The sequence below is a fragment of the Urocampus carinirostris genome, chromosome 17 (genome assembly GCF_059441175.1).
Source record: "Urocampus carinirostris isolate Australia breed hairy pipefish chromosome 17, RoL_Ucar_1.0, whole genome shotgun sequence".
In the NCBI taxonomy this organism is placed as follows: Eukaryota; Metazoa; Chordata; class Actinopteri; order Syngnathiformes; family Syngnathidae; genus Urocampus; species Urocampus carinirostris.
In genome coordinates, this window is record NC_142365.1 from 2,209,461 (window position 1) to 2,228,582 (window position 19,122).

The following is a 19,122-nucleotide window of genomic DNA, read 5'->3' on the forward strand; positions in this document are numbered from 1 at the left end:
ATCGCACTATTAACTTCAACTTTTCTTTTTTACTTATTTTTTTAAAATATTCTTTACTTTCAGGTTTTTTTTTCCAACTTCATCTATATATACTGTAACAGGCTTACTCCATGCAGCCTGTATTAATGTGAACAACATACCTTATATTTCAAAATAAACAAATGTTCGACGTTCGATTTCTCTCGTAGGCTTCCGTAGTTCAAATTTAAACCACGTGGTCAATCAAAACATCATGGCGGCTGGATTCAAGTAAGAATTTTAACACACTTTCCCACGATCCCACTAAAGATCATATGAGGATTTATCAAATATTTGCTATCTCCTTTTCTTATATGTTCTCTCCTGTGACTGAAATATGTCGATCCCGTTTCAATCATTTCAATTTTGTTTTGCGTTCAGGACGGCCCAGCCTTTGGAGTACCACCGGAGCTTTCTGGTGGGTCTTACCTTCAACCTTTTTGTTAGAATGATCATTTTAGTCATACTATATCTTTTCTTATGTCCAGGGTTGGGTAGGATTACTTTAACTGGATTACTTTTAATTACCTTTGGATTACTCCAATACCAAATATGCTGATAAAAGAGAAAAGAAACTCAATAGGAATACAATTACTAAATTTTGTGCAGGCTTGGGGAGTAACGGAATACATGGAACGGCAAAAAAGATGTTTTTTGTCAGTTTTGCCGGAGATCAAAGAGATCAAAGCCAGGAGAGAAAGCTAACCACGTGTTGTGAGTCCTAATTCTATTCATATTTAGTTTCTTTTGTCTTTTATTAGCATATTTGGCATTGGAGTCATCCAAAAGTCATTGAAAGTAATCCAGTTAAAGTAACCCTACCCAACCCTGCTTATGTCACATTTCCAGAAAGAAAACTGTCGACCGGATGGACGCCAACTCACAGAATTCCGAACCACGACAGTCAACATTGGTGAGTTGTGAAATTCCAAGGACCAAAACACAAGTCTTTCCATTCATTTCAGTAAAATGCTCCTAATGCATGTTTTGAAATAACTGTCCGCAGGGTCAATCGGTACAGCAGACGGCTCGGCCCTAGTTAAGTTAGGCAACACCACTGTCATCTGCGGGGTCAAAGCGGTACAGTATAAGAAAGAAACTGAAGTTCCACGAGCACCTAGTGTGGATATTTCAATAGTTTGTGTTTTTTGCAGGAGCTGGCCAACCCGTCGGTAGAAGCACCGGGGAAAGGTTTCATAGGTGAGCTGGGTGCAGGGGCGTTACCAGAGGGGTGGGCAGTGCCCATCCACTGATGCGCTATGCCCACCCAATGAATTGTGGATGTGGGAAAAAGGAAACAAATGAAGGAATAAAGAAGAATAAGTAAAAAGCTTGAAAAAAAGGAAGAATGAAATAAAAAAAAGAGAATATGCAGGAAAAGGAGAAGAAAGAAATGCAGTAATCCCTCGGTTATCGCGGTTAATGGGGACCAAGACCACCCGCGAAAACTGAAAATCCGCGAAGTAGCGGCGCCCCTTCAAAAATGCTTAAAAAAACGTATACAGGTATACAGTATACCCCCCTGTATACAGTACACCATATAGAATACGGGTAGAGAGAGAGAGAGAGAGAGAGAGAGAGACATAGAGAGATACATACATAGGGAGAGGGAGACATAAAGAGAGACATAGTGAGAGAGAGAGAGACATAGAGAGATACATACATAGGGAGAGAGAGACATAGAGAGATACATACATAGGGAGAGGGAGACATAGAGAGAGACATAGTGAGAGAGAGGGAGACATAGAGAGAGACATAGTGAGAGAGAGAGAGAGAGAGAGTGTGTGTGTGTGTGTGAGTGAAATTCATGTTATTAAAAAAAAAAAAAACCTGTAAAATATGTTGCCTGTTTACAATAACAATTGTCGATTCGAGTATTCAGCGAGTGCTGGCCAATCAGCTTGCGTTTATGCACGTGATGCTTAGCGTATACGCGCATTTCTTTGTGTTTTAAAATTTTGTAAAATGATGCAATTACTAATTCTAATTGAATATTTTGTTTTTAAATTTTGTAAAATAATGCCATTTCTCATTTGAATTTAATATTTTCCATTATTAATTTTTTAAATATTTTTTGATATTTTTAATTTTTATTATTATTTTTTAGACCCGCGAAAGTGGAACGGCTAAGTAGTATTGGGTGTCCCTTGATCAGCATACTACATATGCACAAAATGAATTCAATTATTCTATTAAATTATAACAGACTTTAGTTTCACTCTCCGGTGAACTTTGAACTCATTTCATCTTGGAACCTTTTTAAACGAAGCACCTTTAAAGTCGAGCAACCGGGATCCCTGCGTGAGACAACAAAAGGCCCACTTCAAATACGTATTGGCTTTTCAGTGCAGCAACAAATAAACTTCAAAATCCATGAACACACTAAACAGTTTTTTAAAGGTACCGTATTTTCCGCACTATAAGGCGCACCTAAAAGCCTTTAATTTTTTTCAAAAGCTGACCATGCGCCTTATAATACAGTGCGCCTTATATATGGATCAATATTAAGTCGCAAAGTCTTGCAACTAATGCAAGCAGCCGCCGACTAGATTTCCCCCCGAACGCCAAGTAGTCCGCGGTGTATTCTGGGATTTATATACCGGCATTTCATTGGCTAACCAATGTGTCAATCATCATTTGAATCGATCGCTATTGGCTAAAGTTATTCGGAGGTAAAGGGGGCGGATCCTTTTTATTATTTACAGGCTCGCATAGGCTAAAGGGGGCAAAACAAAGCCTGCTATTGGCCGAAAAAGATGTGAATCACACGTTGGGTTGCACTACGGCATAGAGAAAACATTTTTTACTATTCTGCATTTGTAAATATTTGACTCTCCTGGATTTACTCCACTCACGGTTGTAAGAAGACCATGGTTACGTATCATTATTGAACGTGATGGCTGCAAGAGAACTTAGGTGAGCTATGCGGCTTTATATTTTCCCGGTATCTTGTTTTAGATCGACCTTGATGTTTCTGTGATGAGTCTATTTTTAAACTCAATTCAATTCAAAGTGTTTATTGTCATATGCACAGTAAAGAACCCCGTTTCCCTGCACAATAAAATTCTTACTTTGCTGTCCACACAGTTGCCAGCAAAAAATAAAATGGAAACTAAGAAATGGTTGGCATTTCTTGAAGACTTTAACTTTCCGAATGATATTTGGAACGATGCATTTGAGTGATTGATGACATGGTACAGACACTGTTTCTGTACATGTCTGATACACGTATTTGCTTCTTTGCAAGCTTTGGGAATGTTAAGGGGGTAAGAAGTTGGACTGAACTATCTGACTGTTTTGTCCATGTTCCCGTTGTAGCGCCTTATCATCCGGTGCGCCTTATGTATGGAAAATATAGGACCAAAAACTATTTTTGGGGGTGCGCCCTATAACCCGGTGCGCCTTATAGTGCGGAAAATATGGTAATTGTAAAATACATCCCCGAAAAACACTGAAAACATAAAACCATTTACAAATGTGATGTCTGGAATTGACTTGTACTTCCAGTACCCAACGTGGACCTGCCGCCATTGTGCTCCTCGCAGTTCCGACCCGGACCACCGAGCGAGCAAGCCCAGGCCGCCAGCCAGTTTGTAGCTGACATCATAGAGAGGTGAAGGCAATTTTTTCCCTTTCTTGAGGTTTCCCGATGGCTGATCTTTCTTTTCTTCGGTCACTGCAGCTCACAAGTCTTAAACACCGAAGATTTGTGCATCGAACGAGGAAAGGTGAGATTCCGAGTTGCTATTTTTACAAATGGTGTGAGGCAGGGGTCGGAAACCTTTTTTGAGCCGTAAAAGCAAAAATATTTTCATTCTTGAGAGTCACACCAAAAATATTTGAGTCAAAAAAAAAAAAAAAGCGCTAAACCTGCTCTCCACACAAAACCTAATTTGTCAGCGCAGTTTACTTCACTGTGTCTTGATTAAACCTATGAAATGATAATAATGCCAGAGCCGGTGTCCCATTTCAATATCCCGCTTAAAATTGGTCTCCCTCCCGCAGTTACTTAAAAGTGTGTAGGCCCATTTGTGTCCTGAGTAATGGTTTTAAAACGAGGTGTAAGCAAAGTTCTTTTGTGAAAAAGTCACAAAATATTGCAAACAAGCATACCGTCGTAAGTACCTACGGTGCAGACGGCGCCGGGCGAAAGAGTGTGCGCGTCCTGTGCTTGTTCATCGATAAGGACAGGCAAAAGGGAATATATCGAAGTGTCCTTGGGCAAGACACTGAATCCCTAATGCCCCTGATAAACAGATAGTTAGTGGTTAGTTAGTGTGAGTACAAAGGGAAGCATTGTAAAGCGCTTTAGGAGGTTATTAGTGACTCGAAAGCGCTATTTGAATTAGATTGTACATCTCCGCCCATTGCTACCGCTCACCCAATCCGATTGCTCTAGATCAGGGGTCGGGAACCTTTTTGACTAGAAGAGCCACTAAAGCAAAATATATCAATTTTATGTTGGGAAAGAGCCACACCATATATTATGAGACAAATTTACTAAATTGCTAAACCTGGGCCAAAAGCTTAGTCTTCAGTATATTTATTTTTGATGATTTGATCAAAATGATGAAAAGAGAATATTGCCAGAGCCCGTGTCCCAAAATCAACAAACATACCACTTTAAACTTGTCTCTTCCTTGCAATGACTCAAGATCGGTTCAACTCATTTTGACCTTTTTTTCATACATATTGGTTTCAAAACTAGATGCAAGCAGTTATTTTATAAAAACGTCACAACATTCTGCAAACAGGGAGCCTGATGTGCTTACCTTTGGCGCAGACGGAGTAGGGTGAGAGATGGGAGTGCTTGGAATTTTTGCATAGCTCCACCCATCCCTCACACTTACCCAATCAAATCACTTTAAATTCTCTTCCGGTGTTTTGGCGTATTTACAGTTTGTTCCGTGGATTTCATCATAAGGTATCTGGACACTGAACACAGATTATATAGTCAGCTTTTATATAAGGGATTCTTTAGCGTTGTACAGCCAGAACGAGTTTTTTTGGGAGCGATACCTTGACTGTAAATTGTAGTGAAAAACGTGCCTTATATATTCTGCGAAGTACTGCATTTTAATTCAGCTTTGGTTTGGCTTTGCGTGTATCTGAACATGATTAATGGCTGAAGTTTTGAACGAGATGGAGAAAATTTGCATGCAATCAAATTGGTCTCTGAGCCACAGGCACTCAAAGAAAGAGCCATATATGGCCCGCGAGCCATAGGTTCCCGACCCCTGCTCTAGACGATTTGCTGGAGCTTCTGGGTTAAAGTTTGTGTCGGGTTAAAGTGTCAACCATTGTTTAACAAGCTTTCCTATAAACGGGGCTCTAAATGTTAACTGACATTGTGAGCTGTAAATACTGAATGAAACCCCCGGCTTTGAACCTGTGTCAATCCATAGAATAAGTAGTTGCACAAGTGGTATTTTATCTCCGAGCCATATATTGGTTTCAGTCAGGCCTTTTAGAGCAGACTTTGCAGTCTTCGGTACGGTACACATAGCAATTTGGGAAAGTGTCCATTAGTCCGACTAACGTTTTTGGCTACGGCTAAAAGTTATACCGGGTAATGTGTACGAATCGCTGCGTATTCTGTGCAAGACGAGTTGTTTTAATCTTTTCTTTTAGCGGTCTTAAATTTGATTTTAAAAGGCATTTAAAAGTCCCTGTTCAAACGGCGTACGGAGTTGGATGACTTTGCATGTCATTTGTAATATGCAGGGTTGGGTAGGGTTACTTTAACTGGATTACTTTCAATGACTTTTGGATGACTCCAATACCAAATATGCTAATCAAAGACAAAAGAAACTCAATAGGAATCAAATGATGACTCACAACACGTGGTAAGCTTTCTCTCCTGGCTTTGATCTCCGGCAAAACGAACATCAAATGCCACAGAAACAAAATGAAAATCAATCCAAACATCATTTTTCCGTTACTCCCCGAGCCTGCACAAAATGGAGTCATTTTATTCGTATTTAGTTTCTTTTCTTTTATTAGCGTATTTGGTATTGGAGTAATCCAAAAGTCATTGAAAGTAATCCAGTCAAAGTAACCCTACCCAACCCTGGCATATGTTTAAATACTCTGTAGTCATGTTCATAAATGTTTTGGATTCGGGTTTTAAGCGTGTGGTTTTGGTTGCGGTGTAGCTTTGCTGGTCCCTGTACTGCGACCTGATTTGCCTGGATTACGACGGCAACGCCTTGGACGCTTGCGCCTCGGCTCTGCTGGCCGCCCTGAAGAACGGTACGTCGAAGGCACGGGTGCCAAACAGGCGGCCCGCGGGCCGGATCAGGCCCGCTAGGGGATTGGATCCGGCCCGCGAGACAACGCTCAGAGAAGCGCAAGAGAAAGAGAGCTGTAGGTTGAAATGGGTCCACTTGATGTTGCAAAAGCCAGGTCCCTAGAACAAAGACACTGTACTTGTATTTATTTCTCTCTCTATCTCTCTCTCTTTCACTCTGTCTCTATTTCTCTTTCTTTGCTCCCTTTTGTCTCTTTCTCTCTGTCTTTTTACCTTCTTTTGCTCTCTCTGTATTTTTTCCTTTACTCTCTCTTTCTCTCTCTTGCTTTCCTTCTGTCTTTCCCCTTTCTCTCTTCTCTCCTCTTTTTCTCTCGTTCTATTTCTCTTTGGATTTCATTCTTTCTCTTTCTTTCCCCCTCTCACTATTTGTTTTTCTCTTGTTTCTCACGCTCTCTCTCTCTCTATTTCTCTTTCTTTGTTCCTTTTTGTCTCTCTCTCGGTCTTTTTACCTCCTTTTGCTCTCTTCATTTTTTCCTTTACGCTTTCCCCTTCTGTCTTTCCACTTTCTCTTTTTCTCTCCTTCTCTCTTCTCTCCTCTTTCTCTCGTTCTCTTTCTTCTCTTACTATTTCTGTTTTTCTCTCTTTCTCGCTGTCTCTTTCCCTTTTTTGTCCCACCCTCTTTATCTTTCTCTCCCTATCTTCCTCTTATTTCTCTCTTTTTTTCTTTCTCTCTAATCTACTAAACCGGCCCCCGAGAGAATGTTTGTTCTATCGTGTGGCCCCTCGAGCTTAAATGAGTTTGACACCCCCGGTCTACGGCGTCCCTCCTTTTTTCTCACCCGCCGTCCTCTCCTTTCTCGCAGCTACGCTCCCCGAGGTCTCGGTCGACGGCGAGACCGGGGCGCCGCGGGTGGATTTAGCCAAACGGCGCGGTTTGAAGGTGCTCAAGCATCCCCTCGCCGCGTCTTTCTGCATCTTTGACGAGTGAGTCTGAGATTTCTCCTCCCCTTTGTGATGTCTTTTTTTTTCGGTGAATGACAGAAAATCAGGGACACAGTTGAGCTTGAGAGAAGTAAGGGCCATATTATTATTATTTTACAGTAGAGACAAGGCTAAGCCTTAAAGGCACATATTTTTATTTGCCTGTGTTCAATTTCTATTTTCTAGCAACGAGGGAAAAATTGCATTGTCACACAGAGCTATTACTCTGAGCTTTGAGTCCAAGATAATTTTGTCTGCCCGTTACCTGAAAAATATTCTACTCGTTGATGCCATCTTCTGGCTGAAATCATCATTGCAGCCGATGTTCCCTGTAATTGTCCAGGGGTCTGAGCGTTCACACAAAGTCAATGAGCAACGCTTGAAACAACAGTGAGCAACGGCAATCCCAAGTGTGGCAACTGAGTCATTATCAAACATGTCCAAAACTTGACATCAAGTTACATTTAGCTGAGTTTCCGGCAATGCAAAATGATTTTTCTCTTTTGAATGAATTGACTCATGTACTATTGCAAAGGTTGTACGGCCTACAAACGTCGTTTGTTTTTACAATTCTTTCACAAGATATCCATTTCTTTTTTTTTCCTGATATCTTTTGTCACATAATATTAACATTTTTGGGGGCTTATTGAGTCGGTTGTAAGATACAGAACTAAATTTTTTTAGTGGAAGTACAATGTTGGCAACAAGATTCCCTTGATATCATTGGAAATTATTTGAATGCAACACAAACTTTTTCTCCTTTTTTTTAAATTGCTTTAAAAAAATCTGTTTATTTTTTCCCAGGTCTTTTTTCTTTTTGTTCTCTATTTTTTTCCTACATTTCTTTCTTTTTTTCTGGCTTTTTTCTAAAAAATTTCTTCTTTTTTCCTCAGCTTTTCACTTTTTCATTTTGGTATTTTTTTCTTTTTTATTCAATTCCCCCCTTCCTTTAAGTCCTTTTGTGCATAATTTTTGGTCATGTTGAGATTAAAGAAGCAAAAACAACCCAAGAGCCGTTTAGGACCCGAAAGAGCCGGTTCCTTTTAGTGAGCCGAGCCAAAGAAGCCGGTTCCCCGACAAACTCTACTGACTTTACTCAACTTCGTTCTCCTTCGACTCGACTTCAAAATGCCGCATTTAGGACACAACGTCAGGGGAACCCGTGTATTTTTACCTTCATGCACTGTAACTTTAACGTGAGTCGCTTCTTAATTAGTAATTTTGAGCCCTGATTTTTGTGCGCTGGCCAGATTTTCTTGTGCGCCGAGAATGTGCGAGCAGTGCGCACGCGCGCAGCTTAGAGGGAACACTGATTGCAGCCTGTGCACACGTTTTGTTTTTTTCCCCCATCTTTTTGGGGGTTGTTGGTTGGACTGTATTCGAAACAGTCCTTTCACCCATTTCATCCAAGAATCAATGAAAACAACCTTGCAGCACAAACTCTCCTTTTGTCCAGCCTTTCTTACAACAATGATGATCATAGCTGCTAGGCACGGTGCAAAAAAATCCATATAAAGGCTCTTTGAACTCAGTTGTTCATTAACACACACTTAAGTAAACTTCAAACGACGCACCCTATCATTAGGTTTACAAGTTCACATTAAAGTCTTGTCAACAGAGCTCGAACTGTGCAATTATTTTTTTATGTTTACTTCGTTACATACCTCTTTTTAATGTTAACCAGTCTCTTTAGGCTTTAGAGATATTTGTCTGCTGCTGTTAACTGCTTTGACTTCAAATGTGTTCAATTTGCTTCGCTTGAAGTGTAAAGATTTGATCTGCTGCACCTCGTTTTTGCACTTTGTTCAATTTTGCACTTGATGACTGAAAAGTGGAGTCAAAGACCTTAGGACCTGTGACCTCACCTGTGCATTGTTCCTGAAAAGGTTGAAACTTAACTGTCTGAAATCCTCCTGATAAAAGGAACTGAATGTTGGCTTAAAAATGATTTCTTGACCATTCAATTATAATGAATAAAATGATGACTCGCAACACGTGGTAAGCTTTCTCTCCTGGCTTTGATCTCTGGCAAAACTAACATAAAATGCGACGGAAACAAAATGAAAATAAATCCAAACAGCTTGCCGACATCATTTTTGCCGTTCCATGTATTCCGTTACTCCCCAAGCCTGCACAAAATTTAGTCATTTTATTCCTATTGAGTTTCTTTTGTCTTTTATTAGCATATTTGGTATTGGAGTAATTGAAAGTAATCCAGTTAAAGTAACCCTACCCAACCCTGCATATAATGCAGAGGGGAAATGTATTGGTCAAAGGGGAAATAGCTAACAGCGACACCTGTAGTCTTTACGTTGATCTGACCGTATTAAAACCCGGCGTGTGTTTTGTGTCGAGCAGCGTCGTCCTTTTGACGGACCCCACGGCCGAAGAAGAGCGATTGGCCACCGCTCGCCTCACTGTGGTGACGGACGAGGACGGGCGTCTGTGTTCTGTGCACAAACCGGGTAAGGACACAATCTTTTTTGTCTCGTGACGCCTCGGTGCAAACGGGGGTACGTCCTACTTCGCAAACATTAAATCTTGGGATTCGCTTGGCTAAAAATCTATAATTCCGCCTTTCATTGAGCTCCAGTGACTTATAATCACAGGTTCCATGACTACTGTAATGCCTCGCTACTTTGTGCTTCATACTTTGCGGCATCAGCGCATCGCAGGTTAAGCAATATTCAGTCATCAGAGATCAGAGCGCATTCTTTAAGCCTCTTGGCTCTTTTTTTCCCCAAGAAAAGTGAACTGCACTCGTGCGGCCACGATCCATTATGCTGAATCTTATACTGCTGCGAGAGGAGACGTAGCGCTCTTTTTGCCGTTTCTATTTTTCTGCCTGAGATAAACTGCAATCCGTTATCCTCAAATCCCATATTGCCAGCGGAGACTGACAGAAGGCACTTTAGTCTGGCACGCCTGAAATTAAATGCACGATTGGGTCTGCATTACATTATCCCATTTTAAAAAATTAGTGAGAGCAAGGGCTGGCAGAGCGCTTTTTTCCCCCTCCGGTCGCTGTTGTCCGCCTAAAACAAACTGCACAGATTTGACTGTGATCCACTATCTGAAGTCACCTTTTGATAAGAGTAAGGCCTGAGAGAGCAAATGTTTTGTGTGGCAGTTTTTTTTTTTTCCACCTTTTTCTTCATTTTCCTCATGTTGAGGTTTTTGAGTTTTTCCTTGGCCTCATGTTGTTTTCAGATCAGGGGATGCTGCCATAATAGTCTGTGGTGTGCAATAGTCTGTGCAGCCCTTTGAGACTGTTCCTTCTCAAGGTTTCTTCATTTTCCTCACGTTGAAGTTTTTGAGTTTTTCCTTGCCCTCATGTTGGTTTCAGATCAGGGGATGCTGTCATAATAGTCTGAAATAATAGTCTGTGCAATAACCTGTGCAGCCCTTTGAGACTCTTTGTGATTAAGGGCTATACAAATAAAAATGACTTGACCTAAAATGAACAAGGCCTGTGTGGCCGAAATCCATTATCCCCATTTGGAGGCTGGCAGAGATCATGTTCATGATGGGGCCTAGATGTGCTTAAGGGATTATTTTGCATATGGCAGGGGGTATGGTTCCCATTCACAGCGACTAACAAAGCGTAAACACTTTGTTATTGCACTTCCAATGTCAAAGTCTTGTTATAACATCAACAGGGTTCTCGCAGATCTTTGAAAAATCTTAAACGGCATTGGATTCATTTTTCTAAAAGTAAGGCCTTAAATGGCATTGAAATGCCTTGAATCCCAATTTTGAAAGTCTTAAAAACACATCAATAAGAAAGTGTACATTTATGAGCACCAAAATAGTTGTTTTAAATTGTATTTTTTTTTTGTGGACCTGATCTAAATTTGACTTAAAGACATTAAAAAAGTCTTAAAGCCTTGAATTGAACTTGCAGGAACCGAGCAAATGGCCACTTCACCTATTTTTCTTTTATAGGCGGAACATCTCTGTCCGGGGAGAAGCTCCAGGAGTTAATTAACCGAGCGACGGTACGACAGAAGGAACTCCATAAACTCATCAACAAAGTGGTCAAAACCACCCGGTGAAAAATACGGCAAACTGTTTTTGTTTTTCATATCTAAAAGTTGTATTTTCACTGTCAATATATACTCTTCTTTTTTTAACAACAATAAAACTGCTGACAAAGACGTCTTAAAAAAAAGATTTAGGTGTCCAGAAATATGTGTCGATAGTCACGGCTCCAAATCCGAGGCCGGGCGTACAAAAGCGGCTCGAGAGGTAGACGGCCCCCCCGTCCCTTACCGTTCCCGGGAGCAGTTTATTCTGCGCCGTCGAGATTCTTTACGCGGCCATTTGGAAAAAAAACCCACCGGCGTGATTTCCTTCCTCTGGGTCATTGGCGTCTCGGGGTGGCGGGGGGCAACGTTTCAGCCAGGCGGGGTTTGGGCGACGGCTGCGGCGTGCTTCTCTTCCTCCTATTTCTTGCTTGGTTGGCGGTATGCGGCGGCCCCACTGCCGCCCCCTGCGGAGCTGCCGCCGCCATAGCCGTTTGCTGCTGATGCTGCGTTCGGTGCTGCAAGAATTGCAACTGGATCGGGAAACAAAAACCATCGACGTGAGCAGGTTCAAAAAGAGCTTTCCCGATAGGACGATAGCGGCGGGAGGATGTCACAAGCGTGTTTTCAGCATTGATTACGTCGGTCCTCACTACTAAGAAAATTTGGTGTAACAGTGGGGTCTCTGACCCTTATCAAGTCGCAAAGGGTATCCGCTTTAATACACATTTTTAAAATGGCAACTTAGCTAGAAAGGCAGACAAGTAAACTAAAAGGTAAACAGCCACCTAAATAGCTGAAATAATGCTACAAATAAAGCTAGATAGCTGGTTAGAAAAGAGGCCAAAACTTTTGCTTCGTAACCAGCCCAATAAAACTAAAATGTTAACTAAATAGCATGCAAATACAGTGGAAGCTCGGTTCTCGACCATAATCCGTTCCAGAACCCTGTTCGAAAACCGATTTGTTCGATCACCGAAATCATTTTTCCCATTAAAAATAATGTTAATCGTTTTAATCCGTTCCAACACCCTGAATGTTTACCTGGAATGTTTAACGTGAACATAAAGCTAACCCAGGCTAATCGTACGTCCGCGTTATCGTAATCTTCCGTACGAAATATTACACTAACGTGAACGTGTAAAAATAAAACAATCAGGTCGTTTACAAGTCATTTAGCACCCGGGTCTCCACAACAAGTGGTGAGCGGTTCATTGGAAAGGGGGCTCCGTTCCAACACCCTGAATGTTTAACGTAAACTTAAAGCTAACCCAGGCTAATCGTACGTTCGCATTATCGTAATCTTATGAATAGGATTTCTTACCTTTGTGGTGGTCAGCAGAAGGCGCTCACACACCTCAATCATATTCTGCTATTATTTCTTTCTTAAATGCAATAGTTGTACGCACTACTTTTCTTTTTTCACCTATAGCAACTTTGCTGCTTGCGATGACTTTCTTCGGAGACATATTGAGGGGCTAAAACACCCGTACGCCGCTCAGCATGGCACCCTAGCGTACGCACTCACACATTACCAGCGTTCAGACTGATTTTTTTGACCAAACAGCGAAGGAAGAATTTCTCGAAATTTTTGGTCGGACACCGATTTGTTCGAACTGAGAGGCGTTCCAAAACCGAGGTTCCACTGTATTGTAAAAAGCAAGCTAGCTACCTTGCTAACTAGCTAAAAAAAAAAAAGTAGCCAGCACTTCAGTTTGTTGTATTTTCTGCAAAAGAAATGAATAAAAGGATGAATACATTTGTTGAATACACGAATAGATTCTCATTCTATGTTCACAACAGGTTCAAGGGCGACTCAAGAGCCCTTAGGGAGCACCGCCTTGGTGAGCCCCGCTGTAGTTGGATGACGAGTTCAGACACTACTAAAACTGGAAGGCATGCGTCAAGCATCGGCAGGGTTACTTTAACTTGATTACTTTCAATGACTTTTGGATTACTCCAATACAAAATATGCTCATAAAAGACAAAATAAACTAAATATGAATAAAAGGACTCAATTTTGTGCAGGCTTGGGGAGTAACGGAATACATGGAACGGCAAAAATGATGTCGGCAAGCTGTTTGGCTTGATTTTTATTTTGTTTCTGTCGCATTTGATGTTAGTTTTGCCGGAGATCAAAGAGATCAAAGCCAGGAGAGAAAGCTTACCGCGTGTTGTGAGTCATCATTTTATACATATTTCCTTTTTTGGTCTTTTATGAGCATATTTGGTATTGGAGTCATCCAAAAGTCATTGAAAGTAATCCAGTTCAAGTAACCCTACCCAACCCTGCGCATCGGTAGCCTTTGTTCGATCGATCCAAAACATCGAGAAGTACCGGTTGAATTGCATTTTACAAGGTAAAAATCGTTTAAGCGGTTGAATATTCTTACTAGTGAGGGAAAAGCACATCTTAGTAGGAAAATACTCAAGAAGCTTATCATACAGAGCAGGCATGTTAGTGAAGCGCCAGCAAACGAAAGGCCAAACTCGTAGACACATCTACTACATTGGAGCTATGTAACTGAAAGAAAGGCCTGTAGACCAGGGGTCGGGAACCTATGGCTCGCTAGCCATAGGTGGCTCTATTTTCATGAGTACATAAGGCTCGGAGATAAAATTCCAGCAATTATTAAAATGATCGCTTCGAGCAGAGACGGTTGTCATACGGCTAACGGTAGCCACAGAACAAACCTTAACCCAAAATAAATGTTTTACACAAGCTCTTGCAAAGAATGTAGGGCAATTTGATTTGGTGAGCGGTAAGAATGGGCGGAGCTGGACACAGCGTGCACGTACACACTCTTGCCTCGCGCAGTCTGCACTGAAGGTAAGTACGTTGGTTTCTACGTTTGTAGTATTTCGTGACTTTCACAAAAGAACTTTGCTTCCACCTTGTTTTGGAAGAATTTAAAAGAAGAATTAGCTTAAACACTCTTAAGTAACAGCAAGGAGACTGATTTTAAGTAGTGTATGTCTATTGATATTGGACACAGGCTCTGGCATAATTGTTATTTCATTGTTTTTATGAAATCATCTCACGAGACACAGTGAAATAAGATGCACTGAAACCTTTGTCTGTTGTGTTGTATTTTGTCTTCAATTCCTATATGGTGTTGTTCTCTCAAAATGCTTTTATAGCTCTTTGGGTTAAAAAGGTTCCCAACCCCTGCTGTAGACTGTACACTCAGTTTGTTAAAGCGACGTGATCATAAATGTGCTTATATAATGTCATGTTTTTACGCCAGTTATCAATACATCGAAGTGTTGAATTTCTAAAAGTGAATGTCGCAATAACAACATCTGAGGCGATTCCAATTCGGACCAACTTTTCTCGACTCCCCCCGAAAATGGCAATCCTCCAAGGTAACCGTGACAACGACAGCACTCATGCAGCCAATCGGACGACACCATTTTGCCATGCTCGGTGTGCCAGCGGCCAATCGCGATGCTTGACAAACGACACGGATGGAGCGGCCGATGTGCTTCTAAAATGGGGGGGTGGCTCGTGCAGGTCCATTAAACTGAATCCGATGACCGTAGTTTCACGAGCATAGGGCGCACCGCGTGAAAGGGCGCAGTCTCTTTAGCTGCTTCTATTACTGAATTTAACACTACACAGGGCGCACCGCATGGTAGGGTGCTGGTCCCCTCTGTTGGGGCCGTTTTATGTCAACACAGACAAGCAGGGTTGGGTAGGGATACTTTCAATTACTTTTGTATTACTCCAATACCAAAAAGACTAAAAAAAGACAAAAACTAAATATGAATAAAATTACTAAATTTTGTGCATGCTTGGGGAGTAATGGAATACATGGAACGGCAAAAATGATGTTGGCAAGCTGTTTGGATTGATTTTCATTTTGTTTCTGTCGCATTTGATGTTCGTTTTGCCGGAGATCAAAGAGATCAAAGCCAGGACAGAAAGCTTAACACGTGTTGTGAGTCATCATTTCATTCATATTTAGTTTCTTTTGTCTTTTATTAGCATATTTTGTATTGGAGTAATCCAAAAGTAATTGAAAGTAACCCAGGTAAAGTAACCCTACCCAACCCTGCGAGACAAGCATACATATTTCTGTATTTAGAAATAAAGCGGGAGAAAAACGCGGATATAAACTTGTCGAGTTCGTTTTTCAGCTTCCTCCACTTGTGAACCTTCGATTCATTAAACTTCAATTCTCTCATGGCTGCCGGGTTTCCATATTCATCCGCATAGCGTAGAAATCTACATACCGGGGGGGACGTTATGTAGATTTCACAAATATTTGGGGGGACAACTCTGTTCAGCCTCCAGTAGCACAATACACTGCAGCGTTAGCATCCATGAGTACTTCTGCAAACAACGGACGGGTTGCGTGTGACTTCACGTGCGCAAGCTGAACAGTTGTCGGGTTCAAACACGGCCTACAAGTCGCATGAAGTTGGAAATGAGAGGGACCTGACAAAAATTTGAGCGTGAGGCTCTGCAGTGTGAACCTAACCTTACATACACGCCCACAAAACGGAAACTTTTAGGTGCGCCTCGTGCTCGGGAAAATACGGTAATGTTTTATTAGTGAAATGCAATCCATGGGCCTCGTGTGTGTGTGTATGTCCATGTCACAGTTACTTGGATCTGAGGCTGGTGCTGCTGTCGAAGCCTTGGAGAAGGCAGAGGGGGGGGCCCAGACCCGTCCAGCCCACAGCCCAACTGGGACAGCACTAATGGTGAAGGAGGGAGAAGGGTGGGTCGGTGCAGAGAGGGGTTAGGGTTTCCCCAAAAGGGAAAAGATGACAATGAAAATTGTGAAATCGGGAGAGGGTATTTTGGAGTAGATGCGATGGAAGGAGGGAAAAAAAGGAGATGAAGGAAGGGGTGGGGGGAAATCCAAAAAACAAAGTAACGTAACAGAGGAGAAATGGATGTTGAGTACAACTGTAGTGTTTTGTCTACGGCAGAGGACGGCAATCTACGGTCTGCGGGTCGGATCGGGCCTGCCGACGGATTTAATTCGGCCCGCGAGACAAAGCTGGGAGAAGCACAAAAGAAAACGAAGCCCTTATGAAGACAAACGACCTGCAGTTTTCAATATGTCCAGTGGATGTCACCAAAGCGAGGTGCACTCCCAAAGCTGCATTCGCTTACAACCATTTATCAACCAAAGGAAACATTATTTCACTTAAAATAGACGTCCAGTGTTCTGGTTTGCCCGCGTCCCTGCATCCTAGACGCATCATTTTTGCTGGGGACGCATAGTGTCCAATCAACGTCCGTCCCCGGGACGCAACTTTTTTGACACAAAATTGTCATTATTACCCGATTACCTTTTTTTTTTTTAACAAAGATTTACAGCACTCCAAACTTTTCGTCAGGCAGATCCGCCATTGTTGTTTTGGTCTCGCGGTTCGAGTTTTCGTCTGCACGCCGACCTCGGCCAACGAGATCTCGTTGCTTCGAGATTACGTCATTGATGTGGTGCTTGTCGTTGAGTGAAAAACTGTTAGTATTAGGTGAAAATCAACATAAAATTGGTAATTTCTTCAGTGTCAGTAATAAGTCGAAACATAATGCAGAAAGTGATAACAACGGCAATAATTCCAGCACAAAAAAACGGCGGAGAAATTCTTCGGAAGATCGCGGAGGCAAGGAAAACACGTGTGTTGAAGCGAACGATTCGACGAAAGATAATAAACAAAAGAATACTAGCAAGAAAAAGACTTTTGTGCCCAAATGGACTCAATAATATTCCTGGTGATGCTATAAGGAGGATGATAATGGATTGGACCTTGAGAAGGCATTACAACTGTGGCGGGACAGCAAACCACGAAGAATATACGAACTGAAAAATATGAAGTGATAACTGCTTTTTATTACCAATTAACTGTGATGACTAAAACTGCATGAATATATAGATTCATATTTCAGCAATACCATTTTTTTATTTAAAATTTCAACCCCGATAACATTAAATTTTGGGGAGCCATAGATCTCTGTTGGGACCCATAGATTTTTGAGCATGCGAGTCCCCGGGACCCATCACTTTTCACAGCTAAAATGAACACCAGACGTCATGAACTGTTTAGGGCGATACGTTTGCACTCACCCGGATGAAAAAATAAAATAGAAAACCAAACTATAGCAGGGTGTTTTTGCAAAAGTTGAAAGAAAATTAAGCCCCTTTCTATAATAGTTACGAAATCTAACAGCAAAGTTCCCAAATTCAGGTCATCGTTTTCATTAAAAATTAGAAAGAATTTCAAATCATTGAATCAATCATGACAATACAAGGAAATTATTATTATTATTATTATTATTAATACGACGCTAAAAAGTACTCTTAATTAATATGCATTGTCATTTTGATGTCCCTCTGGGTCCCTTTTAGTGCCTACATAAAACCTGTATTATTGATTCTGCTCATGGCCAACGATCAAAAAGCTGGCTACATTTTCTGGACTTGCTTTCATAAAAATCAAATTTAATCGATCAATATATAACATTTTGTGCAATAAAACAACTCCTGAAGTGTATTAATTGTTATTGCCACATCTATTTTGGCCTGGTCATCCTGGAAAGGGATGACTTCATGTGTGGTCTCTTCCTCATGTTGAGGTTTTTGAGTTTTTCCTTGCCCTCATGTATGTTCTAGATCAGACCTGGGCACTCCGGTCCTGGAGGGCCGTATGTTCTGCATGATTTTTGAGGTTTCTCTGATCCAATACAGGTGATTCCAATCACCAGTATAGTTAACGAGCACTTGCTAGCTTGCTAACGAGGTTATCATTTGTATCACCTGAGTTAAAGAAGAGCAAACTTCAAAATCTGGCAGGACGTATGGCCCTCCAGGACCGGAGTGACCAGGTCTGTTCTAGATCAAGGGTTTGTGGTTTGCAATAATCTGTGGTCTAAGCAGCTCTTTGAGACTCCTCGTGATGAAGGGCCAAACAAATAAACAAGACTTGACTTGAAGTAGCCCTAAGTGCTTTTCAATCCAAAAAGTTCAAACATGGTCCTTGGAAAGGGAGATGTTATTCTATTACGTTTAACTGAAGTTTTCACTTGTAAATAAATACATTTGTATATTTTGAGTGTTTCAAAAGCATTTGGACGAAACGGTCCCTTTATAAACAAATAGACAATAAAACACAACTCGTACATGTTAATGCAATCGCAAAGAAATGAAGTGGCTTATGTTATCTTTTTCCCTCGTGTATTGCCGTGGTATCAGATTTTCGACCCTCTATCTGCATATACAAAAAATTCAATACATCGATCAGCCTTTTCTTCCCCTCCAGCCCGACCCCAGTGCCTCGAAAAGTTTGCCCGCCCCTGGTCTAGGGATTATGTTACCACACTTGTGGCACCCGCGGTAGTTACATGAACAAGTGGGAAATGTGTGCGTTCGGTAGGGCTGCAACAACGAATTGATAAAAATCGATTATTAAAAGCGTTGGCAACTCATTTCCTTATCAATTTATTGTGTTTGTGATTTATGAGCCACTAAGCACAATTCATCAAAGCAAATAAGTTGCATTGCATGCAATGTTCCCTCCAATTTTCCACGGGTCTGAGTGTTCACACAAAGTCGGTGAGCAACGCTGGAAACAACAGTGAGCAACAATAATCCCAAGTGTGGCAAGACAATTAATTATCAAACATGTCTAAAACTTCATCTCAAGTTACATTTTGCTGAGTTTCCGGCAATGCAAAATTATTTTTCTCTTTTGAATGAATTGACTCATGTATGATGGCCTACAAACGCAGTTTGTTCTTACAATTCTTTCACAAGATATCCATTTCTTTTTATTTCCTGATATATTTTGTCGCATAATATTAACATTTTTGGGGGCTTATTGAGTCGGGTT

At 41.3% G+C, this 19,122-nt stretch overlaps 2 protein-coding genes across 6 annotated transcripts in view; one reads left to right on the top strand and one right to left on the bottom strand.

Moving 5' to 3' along the window:
* The first annotated feature begins 162 nt into the window (after nucleotides 1–162).
* exosc8 (exosome component 8) lies at nucleotides 163–18,215 on the top strand. Of its 2 annotated transcripts, XR_015847243.1 has the most exons (13): nucleotides 163–249; nucleotides 400–436; nucleotides 868–931; nucleotides 1,025–1,098; nucleotides 1,173–1,218; nucleotides 3,526–3,631; nucleotides 3,701–3,746; nucleotides 6,174–6,270; nucleotides 7,132–7,252; nucleotides 9,608–9,714; nucleotides 11,195–11,300; nucleotides 16,216–17,895; nucleotides 18,119–18,215. XR_015847243.1 is itself a non-coding variant. In XM_088320845.1 (11 exons), exons 1-11 carry the CDS (start codon nucleotides 233–235, stop codon nucleotides 11,302–11,304), a joined length of 825 nt encoding a protein of 274 aa, XP_088176971.1. In that variant the 5' UTR covers nucleotides 163–232; the 3' UTR covers nucleotides 11,305–11,419. The 2 variants fall into 2 exon arrangements, 1 of the variants encoding a protein (XP_088176971.1); XM_088320845.1 differs by lacking the exons at nucleotides 16,216–17,895; nucleotides 18,119–18,215 and having other exon boundaries at nucleotides 11,195–11,419.
* supt20h (SPT20 homolog, SAGA complex component) overlaps nucleotides 10,360–19,122 on the bottom strand; it is a 28,634-nt gene continuing 19,871 nt past the window's right edge. The window contains exons 22-23 of one of the 4 annotated variants that reach the window (XM_088320841.1): nucleotides 15,887–15,978; nucleotides 10,360–11,807 (exon numbers count right to left, since the gene is read on the bottom strand). In XM_088320841.1, the coding sequence (XP_088176967.1) occupies nucleotides 11,613–11,807; nucleotides 15,887–15,978 (287 nt within the window). In that variant the 3' untranslated portion in view covers nucleotides 10,360–11,612. The remainder of the gene's footprint in view (nucleotides 11,808–15,886; nucleotides 15,979–19,122) is intronic. The other 3 variants (XM_088320842.1, XM_088320843.1, XM_088320844.1) reach the window with 3 other exon arrangements.

Bases quoted from the DNA above. Each gene is read 5' to 3' on its own strand.
- exosc8 (XM_088320845.1), top strand. The intron at 1,219-3,525 runs GTGAGCTGGGTG...TTGTACTTCCAG, and splicing joins ACCGGGGAAAGGTTTCATAG to TACCCAACGTGGACCTGCCG. The intron at 6,271-7,131 runs GTACGTCGAAGG...CCTTTCTCGCAG, and splicing joins GCTGGCCGCCCTGAAGAACG to CTACGCTCCCCGAGGTCTCG.